The sequence below is a fragment of the Dendrobates tinctorius genome, unplaced genomic scaffold (genome assembly GCF_039654945.1).
Source record: "Dendrobates tinctorius isolate UK_male_01 unplaced genomic scaffold, ASM3965494v1 ptg000093l, whole genome shotgun sequence".
Classification (NCBI taxonomy): Eukaryota; Metazoa; Chordata; class Amphibia; order Anura; family Dendrobatidae; genus Dendrobates; species Dendrobates tinctorius.
The window spans coordinates 1,154,597-1,175,286 of record NW_027361761.1 but is presented as its reverse complement, the minus strand read 5'-3'; the positions used below and the strand labels follow the sequence as shown (position 1 = coordinate 1,175,286).

Genomic DNA, 20,690 nt, shown 5'->3' with positions numbered 1-20,690 from the left:
GGTTACAGTGTATCCCTATCATTCCTCATCTCATCCAGTTCTGTTAATCTGATTATGTGGATTATGTAGATGCATTGCTAGGGACAAGAAACTTGTGGTTACATTATATCCATATCATTCCTCATCTCAGCCTGCAGTATTAATCAGATTATTCAGATTGGGATTGGTTGCTAGGGACAGAAAGCTGTGGTTACATTATATCCATATCATTCCTCATCTCAACCTGCAGTATTAATCAGATTATTCAGATTGGTTGCTAGGGACAGAAAGCTGTGGTTACATTATATCCATATCATTCCTCATCTCAGCCTGCCCTATTAATCAGATTATGCGGATTATGTAGACGCGTTGCTAGGGACAGAAAGTTGTGGTTTATTTATTTTACACACATATAGCGCCATTAATTCTACAGCACTTTACAGGTTACATTGTATCCATATCATTCCTCATCACAGCCTGCACTATAAATCAGATTATGTGGATTATTCAGATAGGTTGCTAGGGACAGAAAGCTGTGGTTACATTGTATCCATATCATTCCTCATCTCATCCAGTTCTGTTAATCTGATTATGTGGATTATGTAGATGCATTGCTAGGGACAAGAAACTTGTGGTTACATTATATCCATATCATTCCTCATCTCATCCTGCAGTATTAATCAGATTATTCAGATAGGTTGTTAGGGACAGAAAGCTGAGGTTACATTGTATCCATATCATTCCTCATCTCAGCCTGCAGTATTTATCAGATTATTCAGATAGGTTGCTAGGGACAGAAAGCTGTGGTTACAGTGTATCCATATCATTCCTCATCTCATCCAGTTCTGTTAATCAGATTATACGGATTATGTAGATGCATTGTTAGGGACAAGAAACTTGTGGTTACATTATATCCATATCATTCCTCATCTCAGCCTTCCCTATTAATCAGATTATGCGGATTATGTAGGGACAGAAAGTTGTGGTTTATTTATTTTACACACATATAGCGCCATTAATTCTACAGCACTTTACAGGTTACATTGTATCCATATCATTCCTCATCACAGCCTGCACTATAAATCAGATTATGTGGATTATTCAGATAGGTTGCTAGGGACAGAAAGCTGTGGTTACATTGTATCCATATCATTCCTCATCTCATCCTGCAGTATTAATCAGATTATTCAGATAGGTTGCTAGGGACAGAAAGCTGTGGTTACATTGTATCCATATCATTCCTCATCTCAGCCTGCAGTATTAATCAGATTATTCAGATAGGTTGCTAGGGACAGAAAGCTGTGGTTACAGTGTATCCATATCATTCCTCATCTCATCCTGCCCTATTAATCAGATTATTCAGATTGGTTGCTAGGGACAGAAAGCTGTGGTTACAGTGTATCCATATCATTCCTCATCTCAGCCTGCAGTATTAATCAGATTATTCAGATAGGTTGCTAGGGACAGAAAGCTGTGGTTACAGTGTATCCATATCATTCCTCATCTCATCCTGCCCTATTAATCAGATTATTCAGATAGGTTGCTAGGGACAGAAAGCTGTGGTTACATTGTATCCATATCATTCCTAGCCTGCAGTATTAATCAGATTATTCAGATAGGTTGCTAGGGACAGAAAGCTGTGGTTACATTGTATCCATATCATTCCTCATCTCATCCAGTTCTGTTAATCAGATTATGCGGATTATGTAGATGCATTGCTAGGGACAAGAAACTTGTGGTTACATTATATCCATATCATTCCTCATCTCAACCTGCAGTATTAATCAGATTATTCAGATTGGTTGCTAGGGACAGAAAGCTGTGGTTACATTATATCCATATCATTCCTCATCTCAACCTGCAGTATTAATCAGATTATTCAGATTGGTTGCTAGGGACAGAAAGCTGTGGTTACATTATATCCATATCATTCCTCATCTCAGCCTGCCCTATTAATCAGATTATGCGGATTATGTAGACGCGTTGCTAGGGACAGAAAGTTGTGGTTTATTTATTTTACACACATATAGCGCCATTAATTCTACAGCACTTTACAGGTTACATTGTATCCATATCATTCCTCATCACAGCCTGCACTATAAATCAGATTATGTGGATTATTCAGATAGGTTGCTAGGGACAGAAAGCTGTGGTTACATTGTATCCATATCATTCCTCATCTCATCCTGCCCTATTAATCAGATTATTCAGATTGGTTGCTAGGGACAGAAATCTGTGGTTACAGTGTATCCATATCATTCCTCATCTCAGCCTGCAATATTAATCAGATTATTCAGATTGGTTGCTAGGTACAGAAAGCTGTGGTTACAGTGTATCCCTATCATTCCTCATCTCATCCAGTTCTGTTAATCTGATTATGTGGATTATGTAGATGCATTGCTAGGGACAAGAAACTTGTGGTTACATTATATCCATATCATTCCTCATCTCAGCCTGCCCTATTAATCAGATTATGCGGATTATGTAGGGACAGAAAGTTGTGGTTTATTTATTTTACACACTTATATAGCACCATTAATTCTACAGCACTTTACAGGTTACATTGTATCCATATCATTCCTCATCACAGCCTGCACTATAAATCAGATTATGTGGATTATTCAGATAGGTTGCTAGGGACGGAAAGCTGTGGTTACATTGTATCCATATCATTCCTCATCTCAGCCTGCAGTATTAATCAGATTATTCAGATAGGTTGCTAGGGACAGAAAGCTGTGGTTACATTGTATCCATATCATTCCTCATCTCATCCAGTTAATCAGATTATGCGTATTATATAGATGCATTGCTAGGGACAAGAAACTTGTGGTTACATTATATCCATATCATTCCTCATCTCAGCCTGCAGTATTAATCAGATTATTCAGATGGGTTGCTAGGGACAGAAAGCTGTGGTTACATTGTATCCATATCATTCCTCATCTCATCCAGTTAATCAGATTATGCGTATTATATAGATGCATTGCTAGGGACAAGAAACTTGTGGTTACATTATATCCATATCATTCCTCATCTCAACCTGCAGTATTAATCAGATTATTCAGATTGGTTGCTAGGGACAGAAAGCTGTGGTTACATTATATCCATATCATTCCTCATCTCAGCCTGCCCTATTAATCAGATTATGCGGATTATGTAGACGCGTTGCTAGGGACAGAAAGTTGTGGTTTATTTATTTTACACACATATAGCGCCATTAATTCTACAGCACTTTACAGGTTACATTGTATCCATATCATTCCTCATCACAGTCTGCACTATTAATCAGATTATGTGGATTATTCAGATAGGTTGCTAGGGACAGAAAGCTGTGGTTACATTGTATCCATATCATTCCTCATCTCATCCTGCAGTATTAATCAGATTATTCAGATAGGTTGCTAGGGACAGAAAGCTGTGGTTACATTGTATCCATATCATTCCTCATCACAGCCTGCACTATTAATCAGATTATGTGGATTATTCAGATAGGTTGCTAGGGACAGAAAGCTGTGGTTACATTGTATCCATATCATTCCTCATCTCATCCTGCAGTATTAATCAGATTATTCAGATAGGTTGCTAGGGACAGAAAGCTGTGGTTACATTGTATCCATATCATTCCTCATCTCAGCCTGCAGTATTAATCAGATTATTCAGATAGGTTGCTAGGGACAGAAAGCTGTGGTTACAGTGTATCCATATCATTCCTTATCTCAGCCTGCAGTATTAATCAGATTATTCAGATAGGTTGCTAGGGACAGAAAGCTGTGGTTACATTGCATCCATACCATTCCTCATCTCAGCCTGCCCTATTAATCAGATTTGCATTCATATATTCACAAGGCGATACATAATGTGGGAAGTGTTGCGCTGTGATTCGGATGTAGCGCCGCGTTAGTCAGATTTCACTTACGGGCGATATATTTCTGTCCGCAGTAAGTGGCTGTAATGCCCGTGTAAATTATCTAAAGCCCAATAACGAAGTGATATTAATTACGACTCTCGCATCCGCGTTCGCTATGCCGACTGCAGCTGTGCGGCCCAAAGAGAGCGTCGCACCGTGTTGTCTGCCGCACCGAGCTCGGCGAACTGCTAAGTTACAGAGCGAGAGCGCTTAATTAAACAATGAAATGATATACAGCTGCAAGTAAAGGCCACAACTGAATTTTAATCTGTTTTCTAATTAAAAAAAAGAAATGAGAAATTTCTAAACCAATTACGGCGCTCGGCAGAGAGAGCGCTGTTTGTTTAGCAAACGGATATATAATGCGAGCGGTGCCGCCTGCGCTACAATATCAGCGAGTCCGGGCGCTCGTTCCAGGCGACACAGATGGGAGGCAGAGTCGTGATCGGTTAAAGGGAAAACGCACTAAAAAGTGATCTGACAAGTCCTCACTGTGCCTGTTCTCCCTTCTGGTGAACATAAGCTTAAAGGGGTTGTCCAATGTTGAAGACGGTTGATCAACTTTGGGGACTTTTTTTTTTTTTAAATGTATTTGGGGCTATAAATTTGTTTTGCAATTCGTTTTCATTAAAAATTTTGCACTGTTTGGCTTTTACAGGCTCGTTGGCCAGACGGAGGGAGGAGCGGGAGGCCAGACGGAGGGAGGGAGGAGCGGGAGGCCGGACGGAGGGAGGGAGGAGCGGGAGGCCGGACGGAGGGAGGGAGGAGCGGGAGGCCGGACGGAGGGAGGGAGGAGCGGGAGGCCGGACGGAGGGAGGGAGGAGCGGGAGGCCGGACGGAGGGAGGGAGGAGCGGGAGGCCGGACGGAGGGAGGGAGGAGCGGGAGGGAGGAGCGGGAGGACGGAGGGAGGGAGGAGCGGGAGGACGGAGGGAGGAGCGGGAGGACGGAGGGAGGGAGGAGCGGGAGGACGGAGGGAGGGAGGAGCGGGAGGACGGAGGGAGGGAGGAGCGGGAGGACGGAGGGAGGGAGGAGCGGGAGGACGGAGGGAGGGAGGAGCGGGAGGACGGAGGGAGGGAGGAGCGGGAGGACGGAGGGAGGGAGGAGCGGGAGGACGGAGGGAGGGAGGAGCGGGAGGACGGAGGGAGGGAGGAGCGGGAGGACGGAGGGAGGGAGGAGCGGGAGGACGGAGGGAGGGAGGAGCGGGAGGACGGAGGGAGGGGGGAGCGGGCGGACGGAGGGAGGGAGGAGCGGGAGGACGGAGGGAGGGAGGAGCGGGAGGACGGAGGGAGGGAGGAGCGGGAGGACGGAGGGAGAGGGAGGAGCGGGAGGACGGAGGGAGAGGGAGGAGCGGGAGGCCGGACGGAGGGAGGAGCGGGAGGACGGAGGGAGGGAGGAGCGGGAGGACGGAGGGAGGGAGGAGCGGGAGGACGGAGGGAGGGAGGAGCGGGAGGACGGAGGGAGGGAGGAGCGGGAGGACGGAGGGAGGGAGGAGCGGGAGGACGGAGGGAGGGAGGAGCGGGAGGACGGAGGGAGGGAGGAGCGGGAGGACGGAGGGAGGGAGGAGCGGGAGGACGGAGGGAGGGAGGAGCGGGAGGACGGAGGGAGGGAGGAGCGGGAGGACGGAGGGAGGGAGGAGCGGGAGGACGGAGGGAGGGAGGAGCGGGAGGACGGAGGGAGGGAGGAGCGGGAGGACGGAGGGAGGGAGGAGCGGGAGGACGGAGGGAGGGAGGAGCGGGAGGACGGAGGGAGGGGGGAGCGGGAGGACGGAGGGAGGGGGGAGCGGGAGGACGGAGGGAGGGGGGAGCGGGAGGACGGAGGGAGGGGGGAGCGGGAGGACGGAGGGAGGGGGGAGCGGGAGGACGGAGGGAGGGAGGAGCGGGAGGACGGAGGGAGGGAGGAGCGGGAGGACGGAGGGAGGGAGGAGCGGGAGGACGGAGGGAGGGAGGAGCGGGAGGACGGAGGGAGGGAGGAGCGGGGCCAGAGGCCAGACGGAGGGAGAGGGGGGACCAGAGGCCAGACGGAGGGAGAGGGGGGGGACCAGAGGCCAGACGGAGGGAGAGGGGGGGGGACCAGAGGCCAGACGGAGGGAGGGGGGGGGACCAGAGGCCAGACGGAGGGAGAGGGGGGGGACAGAGGCCAGACGGAGGGAGGGGGGGGGACAGAGGCCAGACGGAGGGAGAGGGGGGGCCAGAGGCCAGACGGAGGGAGAGGGGGGGGCCAGAGGCCAGACGGAGGGAGAGGGGGGGGCCAGAGGGCAGACGGAGGGAGGGGGGGCCAGACATTTTTGGCCAGACAGAGGGGGGGGGGGGGGGGGGGGAGGTGTTAAGCTAGTTAGAGTCAAAACTGCGACCCCAGTATAAAGCACTGTCCAGTGGTAGTAATGCATAGGACTGGCCGGTGTGCCCCCGCCTACGATGACTAATATATTGTTCAGCTGACGGTAAGTTTAGGGCTTCCTAGGAAGCTTTGGGATGAAGCAGAACAGAGCTTAGGCTAGTTTCACACTAGCGCTTCTGCCGTCTGCGCACGGCCACCGATAAGCCCTGCCGCGCCCCCTCCTGACATCACCGCCTATTATCGCACATGGCCGCATGCTATCTGCGCACCCTCCCTTTAATATAGGGTGCGCAGACTGTGCGCTGACCGTGCGCTAGTAGGATTTTTGAGTGCGCTGCGCACTTTTGTAGGTGAGCCGGTGTGCGCCGAACGCAGTATGTTGCATATTGGCGCGCTCGCCGCACCTTCAAAAGTGCGCAGCACACTCAAAAATCCTACTAGCGCACGGTCAGCGCACAGTCTGCGCACCCTATATTAAAGACAGGGTGCGCAGATCGCATGTGGACATGTGCGATAATAGGCGGTGATGTCAGGAGGGGGCGCGGCAGGGGGCAGGGCTTATCGGCGGCCGTGCGCAGACGGCAGAAGCGCTAGTGTGAAACTAGCCTTACAGCAAAAACCTGACTGATCCAAGTTTGCAACATCGGCTGCGAACCACTGTCCTCTACAAAGCTGAAACTGCAATGGTCCTGGCCGCCAAAGTCAGTCGTGTAGGGTCCCAGATGTGATTTAGTCACCGGAGACCGAATGTGGTGTCGGAAGCATTACAGCTCAAAAAGCGAAGCAAACACAATTAGAAGCAGATCTGCTCAGATATACGGCTTCTTCTTGGGCAAGGCTCCAATAAGGAATCACAAATGAGGCCAACGTCTCCTGTAACAGAGGCCAGATACCGAGGGGATCACATTATAGGGACGTAACGCTACTGAGAGCCAAGAAGGAGACTATCAATATTCCATCTAAACGAGAAAAAAAAATATTCTGCTAAATATGAGGAAGTCTGAGTCGTGCTCTTGTCAAGCTGTTTCTTAATGGGGTTACCAGGCCAAAAACAAAAAACAAACAACCTTAAAATGCTGTAAAATTCTAAAAAAAACAAAAATTGTAATTCTCGAAAATCTTCTGACACTCACATCCTGCCGCTTCACAGGTTGACCGCCGGTCTCTGTACTACTTTGTCACGGACATTGGACTGCTGCAGTTAATCACTGGCTGCAGCGGTCACGTGTCCGTCTTGACCAATAGGACGCCAGTTCTGTTTTGAATGGTATTTGTCGATCCAGACTGATTAGGAAATACAGACACTAGCCGGGGATCCAAGAAGCTTCAGAGGATCAGTAACGCGAGTAATGCTCATTGTTATGGCAGTCTGTGTGTTATTTGGATTTTTTTTTACCGCGTCAAGCTTTTGGGGAAATTATCGTTTTGCCTGTATGGCCCCTCAAGGGCGGGAGACTTTCGGTAAATTTCTTACAGCTGAGCCCCATACACACACACACGTAGCAAAGACAAAAGGATTTGGGAAATATATTTACAATGCTGAGAATTAATGCGTTTGTAGACAAGAAGCAGCTGTTTTGCATTGTAAGTGAACACCCCGTACTGACCTCATGAGCTCCTCGACCTTGTCGTCTATGTCTAGATCCTCCTCGGAAGCCTCGAAGCTGTACGACCTTGGGCCGATGCTGTTGGTGTGGTAGCGCGTCGGGGACAGCTTGCCGTTAGAGATCGGGAGCCGCTCGCTGCTCTCTCTCCCGTTCTGATTGGTAGTGCAAGGTTGCGGTGAAGTGTCGCAGCTGTTGCTGGGTGAAGGCGACATGCCACAATGGAGGGTCTGTGTGGAGATTGTGGCAGTGGAGGACGATGCGGGGACGTTGTTGGTACTGTTGCTGTAGGTGTTGCTGCCGTAGTTGGTTCTCCTTCCAAACTTATCGCTGTGTTCTTGGTCCAGGCGCTCTAACGTCTCCAGGGCGTGGAGGATCTCGTGTTTGGTCATACCCGTGCGTCGAAGGCGCTGCAGCAGGTCTATCTGCTCTATGGTAAACCTAGGCTCATCGGTGTAATGAGACATGGTTTCTGGCAGACTGCAAGTCAAGAGACAAAAAACAAGTAAAAAAAAATTGTTTGTTACAATTGTATCAGCACAGGTAAAAAGTAACAATCTGGAGAACACAAGACTGGATAGAAATACATATCTATGTAATATAGGCTGGATGTGAGATCTGTGTGTCTCTCCCAGTAATACAGGCTGGATGTGAGGTCTGTGTATCTCCCAGTAATATAGGCTGGATGTGAGATCTGTGTGTCTCTCCCAGTAATACAGGCTGGATGTGAGGTCTGTTTCCTCCCAGTAATATAGGCTGGATGTGAGGTCTGTTTCCTCCCAGTAATATAGGCTGGATGTGAGATCTGTGCGTCTCTCCAGTAATATAGTCTGGATATGAGATTTGTGTGTGGATCCTAGTAATATAAGCTAGATGTGAGGTCTGTGTGTCTCTCCCAGTAATATAGCCTGGATGTGAGATCTGTGTGTCTCTCCCAGTAATACAGGCTGGATATGAGGTCTGTGTGTCTCTCCCAGTAATATAGGCTGAATGTGATGTCTGTTTCCTCCCTGAAATATCGCCTGGATGAGACGACTGCTTCCTACCAGTAATTTAGGCTGGAAGTGAGGTCTGTGTGTCTCTCCCAGTAAAATAGGCTGGATGTGAGGTCTGTCTGCGTCTCTCCAGTAATACAGTCTGGATATGAGGTCTGTGGGTCTCTCCAGTGATATAGGATGGATGTGAGGTCTGTGTGTCTCTCACAGTAATACAGACTGGATGTGAGGTCTGTGTGTCTCTCCCAGTAATATAGGCTGGATGTGAGGTCTGTGTGTCTCTCCCAGTAATATAGGCTGGATGTGAGGTCTGTGTGTCTCTCCCATTAATATAGGCTGGATGTGAGGTCTGTGTGTCTCTCCCAGTAATATAGGCTGGATGTGAGGTCTGTGTGTCTCTCCCAGTAATATAGGCTGGATGTGAGGTCTGTGTGTCTCTCCCAGTAATATAGGCTGGATGTGAGGTCTGTCTGTGTCTCTCCAGTAATACAGTCTGGATATGAGGTCTGTGTGTCTCTCCAGTGATATAGGATGGATGTGAGATCTGTGTGTCTCTCCCAGTAATATAGGCTGGATGTGAGGTCTGTGTGTCTCTCCCAGTAATATAGGCTGGATGTGAGGTCTGTGTGTCTCTCCCAGTAATATAGGCTGGATGTGAGGTCTGTGTGTCTCTCCCAGTAATATAGGCTGGATGTGAGGTCTGTGTGTCTCTCCCAGTAATATAGGCTGGATGTGAGGTCTGTCTGTGTCTCTCCAGTAATACAGTCTGGATATGAGGTCTGTGTGTCTCTCCAGTGATATAGGATGGATGTGAGATCTGTGTGTCTCTCCCAGTAATATAGGCTGGATGTGAGGTCTGTGTGTTTCTCAAGTAATATAGGCTGGATGTGAGGTCTGTGCATCCCTCCCAGTAACATAGATTGGATGTGAGGTTTGTTTCCTCCCAGAAATATAGCCTGGATGAGAGGTCTGCTTCCTACCAGTAATACAGACTGGAAGTGAGGTCTGTGTGTCTCTCCCAGTAATATAGGCTGGATGTGAGGTCTGTGTGTCTCTCCAGTAATATAGGCTGGATATGAGGTCTGTGTGTCTCTCCCAGTAATATAGGCTGGATGTGAGGTCTGTGTGTCTCTCTAGTAATACAGTCTGTATATGAGGTCTGTGTGTCTCTCCCAGTAATATAGGCTGGATGTGAGGTCTATGTGTCTCTCCAGTAATATAAGCTGGATGTGAGATCTGTGTGTCTCTCCAGTAATATAGGCTGGATATGAGGTCTGTGTGTCTCTCCCAGTAATATAGGCTGGATGTGAGGTCTATGTGTCTCTCCAGTAATATAAGCTGGATGTGAGATCTGTGTGTCTCTCTCAGTAATATAGGTTGGATGTGAGGACTGTGCGTCTCTCCCAGTAATATGGGCTGGATGTGAGGTCTGTGTTTGTCTCTCTGTCCCAGCAATATAGGCTTTACGTGGTGAGATCTGTGTGTCTCTTCCAGTAATACAGCCAAGATGTAAGGTTTGTATGTAACTATCCCAGCAACACAGGCTGGGCGTGAGGACTGCATTGCCCTCTCCCAGTAGTAGATGTTGGTTTTGAGTTCTGTGTGTGTCGCTCTCCCATTAATAAAGGCTGGATGTGAGTTTTATAAATATCTCTCTCCCAGTAATACAGGCTAGATGTGAGGTCTGTGTGTCCCTACCTGTAATATAGGCTGAATGTGAGGTCTGTGTGTCTCTCCCAGTGATATAATGTGTTATCTGAGCATGCTCGGATGTTATTCGGGTATCTTGGGTGTGCTCAGATAATATAGTCGAGTCCCTGCGGCTGCGTATTTTGTGGTGGTAGACAGGCGCAACACTTGCCTGTTTGTTTGGCAACTGCCGCCTGCTTTGCGGCTACTACAGCAAATCATGTAGCCGCAGGGACTCGATTATATTATCTGAGCACACCCAAGTTGCTTGGATAACCCCCAAATATGATGATGTAACACGTTATCAGAGCATGTTCGCTCATCACTAGACTACAACTCTTGTGCCACCTGTAGTAAGCAGCAATCCTAAAAGTCAACGACCCTCTAAGGAGCGTTGTCACATGAGTTACGATAAAAGACAAAAACAAAATCTCAGTTTGCAGACACTGGGTTTCGGGGTAATGCCCCTCATCAGTGCAAAGCGTGAGATCTGGTTTGGCTCGGTGAGAGGCGTCTGATTGGGTTCCAAGAGCCAACGTTTCTCCTTGCGGTTTTCTTTGCCCCCGAGATAGTCCACACTGTGGTGACAGGCGTACCATACTCTTCCATTTCTGCAGACCACCCTACTAAATAAAACGGATATGTACAGCTGCAAAATGGTAGAAAACTTTTAATGAAGACTATTTAGCAAGCAGCTTAACTTTGCATCAAGGAAGCAAAGGAGCAATAATAAAGCGGCTCCTTTGTCTGCCCTGGCCCTCCGCTTATCATCACTCCTACATTCCAGCACAACCTCAAGGACTTGCAGCTGTAAAGTGTTATTCCTCCTAATACAGCATAATCTCATATCGCACTTAACCCTCAGAGAGTCGGTACGCATGTGCTTCCGCCGTGCACCATCCGGTGTTAAAAAGGAACCTCATATATGACAAAGTCTAAGGGGACAGACGACTGCATCCGTGAAAAGGAAAACGGATATGTAAGTGGCTCCATAATACTACATGGGTCCAGGCTCCGTCCATTCAGGTTCCCTACAGGGGCGTACATAAAAATGGAAAACCCTTCCGGACAAGTGTCCGAGACGGCAGCAGAGGCTTCACTGGCCCAGACATTGGGGACTTCAGTTATGATGATGAAAAATGAGCAGACCACACATTACTGTCCCCCGCCGTATCGTGTATACAGGGCTCAGGCTGATTAATGATCGCTGGGTAATTGCTTTACAACAAAATGGAAAGGGAAAAGTAAACACTTCAGACAACAAGCAAATATTATTAGTTTCCATAAAGGAAGATAAACTCTAAATATAATAAACTTCTCAGTAGTGTCGGCACATAAAGGCAGCTGATGAAAGGGCAACAAAAGGGGCTGCCTGGGCAGAGAAAACACTTAAAAGTCCGCTCACCAAATTGCTCCATACACTTCTGACATAATCCGCCCCCCCCACCCGCCCCAGCTCTGATGTAATGTGTCCTCTCCATACAGCTCTGATGTAATGTGTCCTCTCCATACAGCTCTGATGCAATCTGCCCCTCCATACAGCTCTGATGTAATCTGCCCCCTCCATACAGCTCTGATGTAATCTGTCCCCTCCATACAGCTCTGATGTAATCTGCCCCCTTCAAACAGCTCTGATGCAATCTATTCCCTCCATACACCTCTGATGCAATCTGCCCCCTCCATACAGCTCTGATGTAATCTGCCCCCTCCATACAGCTGATGCAATCTGCCCCTCCATACAGCTCTGATATAATCTGCCCCCTTCAAACAGCTCTGATGTAATCTGTCCTCTCCATACACCTCGGATGTAATCTGCCCCCTCCATACAGCTCTGATGTAATCTGTCCCCTCCATACAGCTCGGATGTAATCTGCCCCCTCCATACACCTCGGATGTAATCTGTCCCCTCCATACAGCTCTGATGTAATCTGTCCCCTCCATACAGCTCTGATGTAATCTGTCCCCTCCATACAGCTCTGATGTAATCTGTCCCCTCCATACAGCTCTGATGTAATCTGTCCCCTCCATACAGCTCTGATGTAATCTGTCCCCTCTATAAAGCTCTGATGTAATCTGTCTCCTCCATACAGCTCCGATGTAATATGTCCCCTCCATACAGCACTGTTGAAAACTGTCCCCTCCATACAGCACCAATGTAATCTGTCCCCTCTATACACCTCAGATGTAATCTGTCCCCTCTATAAAGCTCTGATGTAATCTGTCTCCTCCATACAGCTCCGATGTAATCTGTCTCCTCCATACAGCACTGATGAAATCTGTCCCCTCCATACAGCTCCGATGTAATCTGTCCCCTCCATACACCTCTGATGTAATCTGCCCCCTCCATACAGCACTGATGAAATCTGTCCCCTCCATACAGCTCCGATGTAATCTGTCCTCTCCATACACCTCGGATGTAATCTGCCCCCTCCATACAGCTCTGATGTAATCTGTCCCCTCCATACAGCTCTGATGTAATCTGTCCCCTCCATACAGCTCTGATGTAATCTGTCCCCTCCATACACCTCTGATGTAATCTGCCCCCTCCATACACCTCTGATGTAATCTGCCCCCTCCATACACCTCTGATGTAAACTTCTGATACCTGCCCACACAATAAATTATAATAAAGGAAAGGCTGTGATGCATCATGGGAAGTGTTCACTTTACAGGCCCTTTAAATCCAGGGAGAGGATGAGTTCTGGGCTCCTGGGGGGTGAGAAGGTCCTGGAAATGGTCGGTGAGGATTTTATATTTACTTAGATGCCAAAATAAAAATTGAAAAAAGAGGAAATTGACTGAGGAGGAAAAAAAGGAAGAGGAGCTGAACATCCTCTGCACACACATTAAAGAGTACACCCCCCTCCCTCCGGCTTATTATACAGTGACAGTAGCTTATATATAGCAGCCGCCGCTTACAATAGAAGCATTAGGAATCTCATTGTCTCATTGCAAAGGACATGGCGGGGGCTGCCTCGCATCCAGGCACTCCGAGAGCACAAAAAAGTCAGTCTCATTTTCAGCTGGGCAAAAGGGTCCCGAATCTGACCCTGAGTTGCTGGGTATTTCGGAAGTGCCAGGTGTCAAGGGTCACTTGTGTTTTTCTTTGCTGAGATAAGTGAATTTGGAGGCTAAAAATAATATTTGCAATAGGATTTTAATAAAAAAAAAAAACTTGGCTTGATCAGGCTTTTTTGTTTCCTTGCTGGCTGCGGAATGAGTCAACAGAGAAACTTGTCAGTGAGCTCATTCTGATGGGAGCTACTCCAAGCTGCCGATTTGGGACCATACCCAAGTTCAGATGAAATTTGGTGTAGTCTGTAGTAATAAATCAGCTGAGAGGAGATACCACAAGAAACAAGCTCACTGGCAGATTCTCAGTTAAATCATGCCACAGCCAGCAATAAGCAAGGAGCAAAAACTGCCTATAAAAGTCACATGCTGCTAACTTTTTTTTTAAATATGGAATCCAAAAACGCAAAACTTATTAGCCCTAAAAACATTATATTAAAAAAAAACCAACCAAAAAAAAAAAAAAAACCACTAAATCCTTTATGGTCGTCAATGGAACAACATATATGACCTACGCATATATATGATTGCGGAGGTCGTTCCCTGAATTGGGGTGGCAGCGAGCATGTGCGTCCACTCAGGCTATGAGCACAGCAGGAGTTGCACATGCTCACAGGGACATCGAGGACCCCAACTCTCGTGATCGGTTTTAGTCTTAGCGGGCGTACTCCTAGTGATTGTACATTTATCACTGCAGTTGTAGATCGTACATATAAAGTTGTGGCCAAAAGTATTGACACCCCTGCAATTCTGTCAGATAATACTCAGTTTCTTCCTGAAAATGATTGCAAACACAAATTCTTTGGTATTATCTTCATTTAATTTGTCTTAAATGAAAAAACACAAAAGAGAATGAAGCAAAAAGCAAAACATTGATCATTTCACACAAAACTCCAAAAATGGGCCAGTCAAAAGTATTGGCACCCTCAGCCTAATACTTGGTTGCACAACCTTTAGTCAAAATAACTGCGACCAACCGCTTCCGGTAACCATCAATGAGTTTCTTACAATGCTCTGCTGGAATTTTAGACCATTCTTCTTTGGCAAACTGCTCCAGGTCCCTGATATTTGAAGGGTGCCTTCTCCAAACTGCCATTTTTAGATCACTCCACAGGTGTTCTATGGGATTCAGGTCTGGACTCATTGCTGGCCACCTTAGAAGTCTCCAGTGCTTTCTCTCAAACCATTTTCTAGTGCTTTTTGAAGTGTGTTTTGGGTCACTGTCCTGCTGGAAGACCCATGACCTCTGAGGGAGACCCAGCTTTCTCACACTGGGCCCTACATTATGCTGCAAAATTTGTTGGTAGTCTTCAGACTTCATAATGCCATGCACACGGTCAAGCAGTCCAGTGCCAGAGGCAGCAAAGCAACCCCAAAACATCAAGGAACCTCCGCCATGTTTGACTGTAGGGACCGTGTTCTCTTCTTTGAATGCCTCTTTTTTTCTCCTGTAAACTATGTTGATGCCTTTGCCCACAAGCTCTACTTTTGTCTCATCTGACCAGAGAACATTCTTCCAAAACGTTTTAGGCTTTTTCAGGTAAGTTTTGGCAAACTCCAGCCTGGCTTTTTTTATGTCTCTGGGTAAGAAGTGGGGTCTTCCTAGGTCTCCTACCACACAGTCCCTTTTCATTCAGACGCCGACGGATAGTACGGGTTGACACTGTTGTACCCTCGGACTGCAGGGCAGCTTGAACTTGTTTGGATGTTAGTCGAGGTTCTTTATCCAACATCCGCACAATCTTGCGTTGAAATCTCTTGTCAATTTTTCTTTACCGTCCACATCTAGGGTGGTTAGCCACAGTGCCATGGGCTTTAAACTTCTTGATGACACTGCGCACGGTAGACACAGGAATATTCAGGTCTTTGGAGATGGACTTGTAGCCTTGAGATTGCTCATGCTTCCTCACAATTTGGTTTCTCAAGTCCTCAGACAGTTCTTTGGTCTTCTTTCTTTTCTCCATGCTCAATGTGGTACACACAAGGACACAGGACAGAGGTTGAGTCAACTTTAATCCATGTCAACTGGCTGCAAGTGTGATTTAGTTATTGCCAACACCTGTTAGGTGCCACAGGTAAGTTACAGGTGCTGTTAATTACACAAATTAGAGAAGCATCACATGATTTTTCGAACAGTGCCAATACTTTTGTCCACCCTCTTTTTTATGTTTGGTGTGGAATTATATCCAATTTGTCTTTAGGACAATTCTTTTTGTGTTTTTTCATTTAAGATAAATTAAATGAAGATAATAATACCAAAGAATTTGTGTTTGCAATCATTTTCAGGAAGAAACTGAGTATTATCTGACAGAATTGCAGGGGTGTCAATACTTTTGGCCACAACTGTACAGCTCTGGCAAAAAATTAAGAGACCACTGCACAGTTTTATAAAAATCAGCTTCTCTCCATGTCGGACAGCCATTCCATTCCAGTGTCAGGTGAATTCCAACCAGAGTCCACCTCATTCTACCTAATGTGCTTCTGATTAGGTGATCACCTGAACCAGATCTTATTTCACAAAGGAAAGTGTAAAAAACATTGCTGTGGTGATCACAATCCTCTTGCAACAGGACAAGCTGGATGGCAAAACAAGTGCTAGTAATATCCCAAAAGTAATAGGAAGGAAAAAAATAACTTTTAACCATGCCAAAGGAGTTGAAAAGAAAAGTCTTGAGTGAGGAAAAGAAGGGCTCAATTCTGGCTTTACTAGCAGAGGGATACAGTGAGCGTCATGTTGCCTCCATCCTTAAATTTTAAGATGGCAGTCCATTACAACAAGGTTAAGCAGCAGACATTGGGGACAACAAAGCTACAGAGCGGCAGAGGCCGAAAACGACTCTCCACTGAACGGGATGACCATCATCTTATTTGAATGTCACTCAGCAACCGCAGGAAGACATCAAGTGACCTACAAAAGGAATGGCAAATGGCAGCTGGAGTGAAGTGCATGGCAAGAACAGTTTGTAACAGGCTCCTAGAGGCAGGGCTCAAGTCATGTAAAGCAAGAAAAAAGCCTTTCATCAATGAGAAGCAAAGGAGAGCCAAGCTGAAGTTTGCTAAAGACCATAAGGATTGGACCATAGAGGACCGGAGTAAGGTAATGTTCTCTGATGAGTCTAATTTTCAGCTTTGCCCAACACCTGTTCGTCTAATGGTTAGATGGAGACCTGGAGAGGCGTACAAGCCACAGTGTCATGTACCCACTGTGAAACTTGGTGGAGGATCGGTGATGATCGGGGGATGTCTCAGCAAGGCTGGAACTGGGCAGGTTAATCTTTGAGAAGGATGTATGAATCAAGCCACATACAAGGTTATCCTGGAAAAACAGTTCATTACTTCTGCTCACACAATGTTCCCCAACTCTGAGGACTGGTTTTTCCAGCAGGACAATGCACCATGCCACACAGCTAGGTCAATCTATGTGTGGATGAAGGACCACCACATCAAATCCCTGTCATGGGCAGCCCAATCTCCAGACCTGAACCCCATTGAAAACCTCTGGAATGTAATCAAGAGGAAGATGGAAAGTCACAAGCCATCAAACAAAGAAGAACTGCTTACATTTTTGTACCAGGAGTGGCATAAGATCACCCAAAAGCCGTGTGACAGACTGGTGGAAAGCAGCCAAGACGCAGGAAAGCTGGGATTAACAATCATGGTTACTCCACAAAATATTGATTTGTGAACTCTTCCTGAGTTAAAACATTAGTATTTTTGTTTCTAAATGATTATGAACTTGTTTTCTTAGCATTATTGGAGATCTGCAAGCACTCTGCAATTTTTTGTTATTTTCACCATTTTTCATTTCCTGAAAATAAATACAAAATTTAGTGCTTGGAAATTTCGGAGACATGTTGTCAGTAGTTTATAGGATAAAAGAGCAATTTACATTTTACTCAAAAATATAAAGAGAAAAATCAGACAAAATGAACATTTCGCAGTCTTTTCATTTTTGCCAGCGCTGTATAGGGTTTATGGGACAACCCCAATTAATGGGTGCTGTACACGGCTTATCGAAAATCTCATGTCCAGGAAAAACTCTTGCGGATGTCTGAAGCCGCCTGTGCGATCCGTCCCCATCTACTTCTTGGGCGTCTCTTCACACCAGTCAATCCTGAGCTACATGATAATCAGTAACACCAGCTTACAATTATTTACCCCAGGAGGAGCCGAACCGGAAAATCTCACTCTCATAGATCACACAACTTGATGGAGAGCGCTGATGGGCAGAGGACGAGGTGGCGGGCGGGGGGGGCAAGCTTCATACACAAGTGTGATGTGAGGAGTGCGAATGGCCGATCGTCTCCCTGGGTATGGAGGCACGGAAGGAAGCAACCAGGCAGAAAATGGAGGCAGCCATGCAGAACACTTAATAAAGGAGCATTTGTTTAAACAGCGGAGAAGTCAGAGGTTTACAAACAACCTGCACAAATGCCGGGTCCTGGTGCCCAATGTCTTATCTGCTCCCAGGAATTCCTGTCATTACAACACTGCTAATAGGTGCCTGCAGAGCTACTGAACGAGAAGAGGCAGCTCTCGATTACCGCCCCACTCCTCCCCTCCATGGGGTAGAAGAGCACGAGGCCACCACACTCCTCCCCTCCATGGGGTAGAAGAGCTCGAGGCCACCACACTCCTCCCCTCCATGGGGTAGAAGAGCACGAGGCCACCACACTCCTCCACTCCATGGGGATGGGGTAGAAGCGCACGAGGCCACCACACTCCTCCCCTCCATGGGGATGGGGTAGAAGCGCACGAGGCCACCACACTCCTCCCCTCCATGGGGAAGAAGAGCACGAGGCCACCACACTCCTCCCCTCCGAGGGGGGTAGAAGAGATCGAGGCCGCCACACTCCTCCCCTCCGAGGGGGGTAGAAGAGCTCGAGGCCGCCACACTCCTCCCCTCCGACGGGGGTAGAAGAGCTCGAGGCCGCCACAATCCTCCCCTCCAGGGGGGGGGTAGAAGAGCTCGAGGTCCCCACACTCCTCCCCTCCGACGGGGGTAGAAGAGCTCGAGGCCGCCACACTCCTCCCCTCCGAGGGGGGTAGAAGAGCTCGAGGCCGCCACACTCCTCCCCTCCGAGGGGGGTAGAAGAGCTCGAGGCCACCACACTCCTCCCCTCCGACGGGGATAGAAGAGCTCAAGGCCGCCACACTCCTCCTCTCCGGGGGGTAGAAGAGCTCGAGGCCGCCACACTCCTCCCCTCCGACGGGGGTAGAAGAGCTCGAGGCCGCCACACTCCTCCCCTCCGACGGGGGTAGAAGAGCTCGAGGCCGCCACACTCCTCCCCTCCGACGGGGGTAGAAGAGCTCGAGGCCGCCACACTCCTCCCCTCCGACGGGGATAGAAGAGCTCAAGGCCGCCACACTCCTCCTCTCCGGGGGGTAGAAGAGCTCGAGGCCGCCACACTCCTCCCCTCCGAGGGGGGTAGAAGAGCTCGAGGCCGCCACACTCCTCCCCTCCGACGGGGGTAGAAGAGCTCGAGGCCGCCACACTCCTCCCCTCCGAGGGGGGTAGAAGAGCTCGAGGTCCCCACACTCCTCCCCTCCGACGGGGGTAGAAGAGCTCGAGGCCGCCACACTCCTCCCCTCCGACGGGGGTAGAAGAGCTCGAGGCCACCACACTCCTCCCCTCCGAGGGGGGTAGAAGAGCTCGAGGCCACCACACTCCTCCCCTCCGACGGGGATAGAAGAGCTCAAGGCCGCCACACTCCTCCTCTCCGGGGGGTAGAAGAGTTCGAGGCCGCCACACTCCTCCCCTCCGACGGGGGTAGAAGAGCTCGAGGCCGCCACACTCCTCCCCTCCGACGGGGGTAGAAGAGCTCGAGGCCGCCACACTCCTCCCCTCCGAGGGGGGTAGAAGAGCTCGAGGTCCCCACACTCCTCCCCTCTGAGGGGGGTAGAAAAGCACGAGGCCGCCACACTCCTCCCCTCCGAGGGGGGTAGAAGAGCTCGAGGTCCCCACACTCCTCCCCTCCGAGGGGGGTAGAAGAGCTCGAGGCCGCCACACTCCTCCCCTCTGAGGGGGGTAGAAGAGCTCGAGGCCGCCACACTCCTCCCCTCTGAGGGGGGTAGAAGAGCTCGAGGCCGCCACACTCCTCCCCTCCGACGGGGGTAGAAGAGCTCGAGGTCCCCACACTCCTCCCCTCTGAGGGGGGTAGAAGAGCTCGAGGCCGCCACACTCCTCCCCTCCGAGGGGGGTAGAAGAGCTCGAGGTCCCCACACTCCTCCCCTCCGAGGGGGGTAGAAGAGCTCGAGGCCGCCACACTCCTCCCCTCCGAGGGGGGTAGAAGAGCACGTGGCCGCCACACTCCTCCCCTCCGAGGGGGGTAGAAGAGCTCGAGGCCGCCACACTCCTCCCCTCCGAGGGGGGTAGAAGAGCTCGAGGCCGCCACACTCCTCCCCTCCGAGGGGGGTAGAAGAGCTCGAGGCCGCCACACTCCTCCCCTCCGAGGGGGGTAGAAGAGCTCGAGGCCGCCACACTCCTCCCCTCCGAGGGGGGTAGAAGAGCTCGAGGTCCCCAAACTCCTCCCCTCTGAGGGGGGTAGAAAAGCACGAGGCCGCCACACTCCTACCCTCCGAGGGGGGTAGAAGAGCTCGAGGCCACCACACTCCTCCCCTCCGGAGGGGTAGAAGAGCACGAGGCCGCCACACTCCTCCACTCTGGGGGGGGGGGGGGGTAGAAGAGCTCAAGGCCACCACACTCCTCCCCTCCAGGGGATAACCTCGAGGCTGCCAGACTTGGGCCACCCCACTCCTCATCCCATAGCTAGAGCGGAAAATGCCCATTCTCACCACCCCAAAAACCAAAGTACGAAACAGACAAAGTGCAAGATGTCCCCTGCCCCAAAAGGCAGAAAACATGATGCACCCTTCCCCTCTCCCATCAGAGCACAAGATGAACTCTCTTTTGCCACCCAGAAAAAGATAAAACAAATCCAAATCTAATCCCAAATCATGGGGACAGTGCACTATCCGATAAGTGCCAGGGGATTAGAAGGAAGTATTGCCTGAGATGCATTTCACTACGGCGTACCTGCACAGATTATGGAGGTAGACTGAATTCAGCCCGACTCTTCATGCTGGTGCTCATTCCACCATGATTT

The 20,690-nt window shown here is 49.0% G+C and overlaps 1 protein-coding gene across 8 annotated transcripts in view; it reads right to left on the bottom strand.

Annotated features, from left to right (window-relative positions):
• HMBOX1 (homeobox containing 1) overlaps positions 1–20,690 on the bottom strand; it is a 109,378-nt gene that overhangs the window by 21,860 nt on the left and 66,828 nt on the right. For all 8 annotated transcript variants that reach the window (XM_073586353.1, XM_073586352.1, XM_073586350.1 and 5 more), the window contains exon 3: positions 7,832–8,308. In XM_073586353.1, coding sequence (XP_073442454.1) covers positions 7,832–8,308 — 477 coding nt within the window. The remainder of the gene's footprint in view (positions 1–7,831; positions 8,309–20,690) is intronic.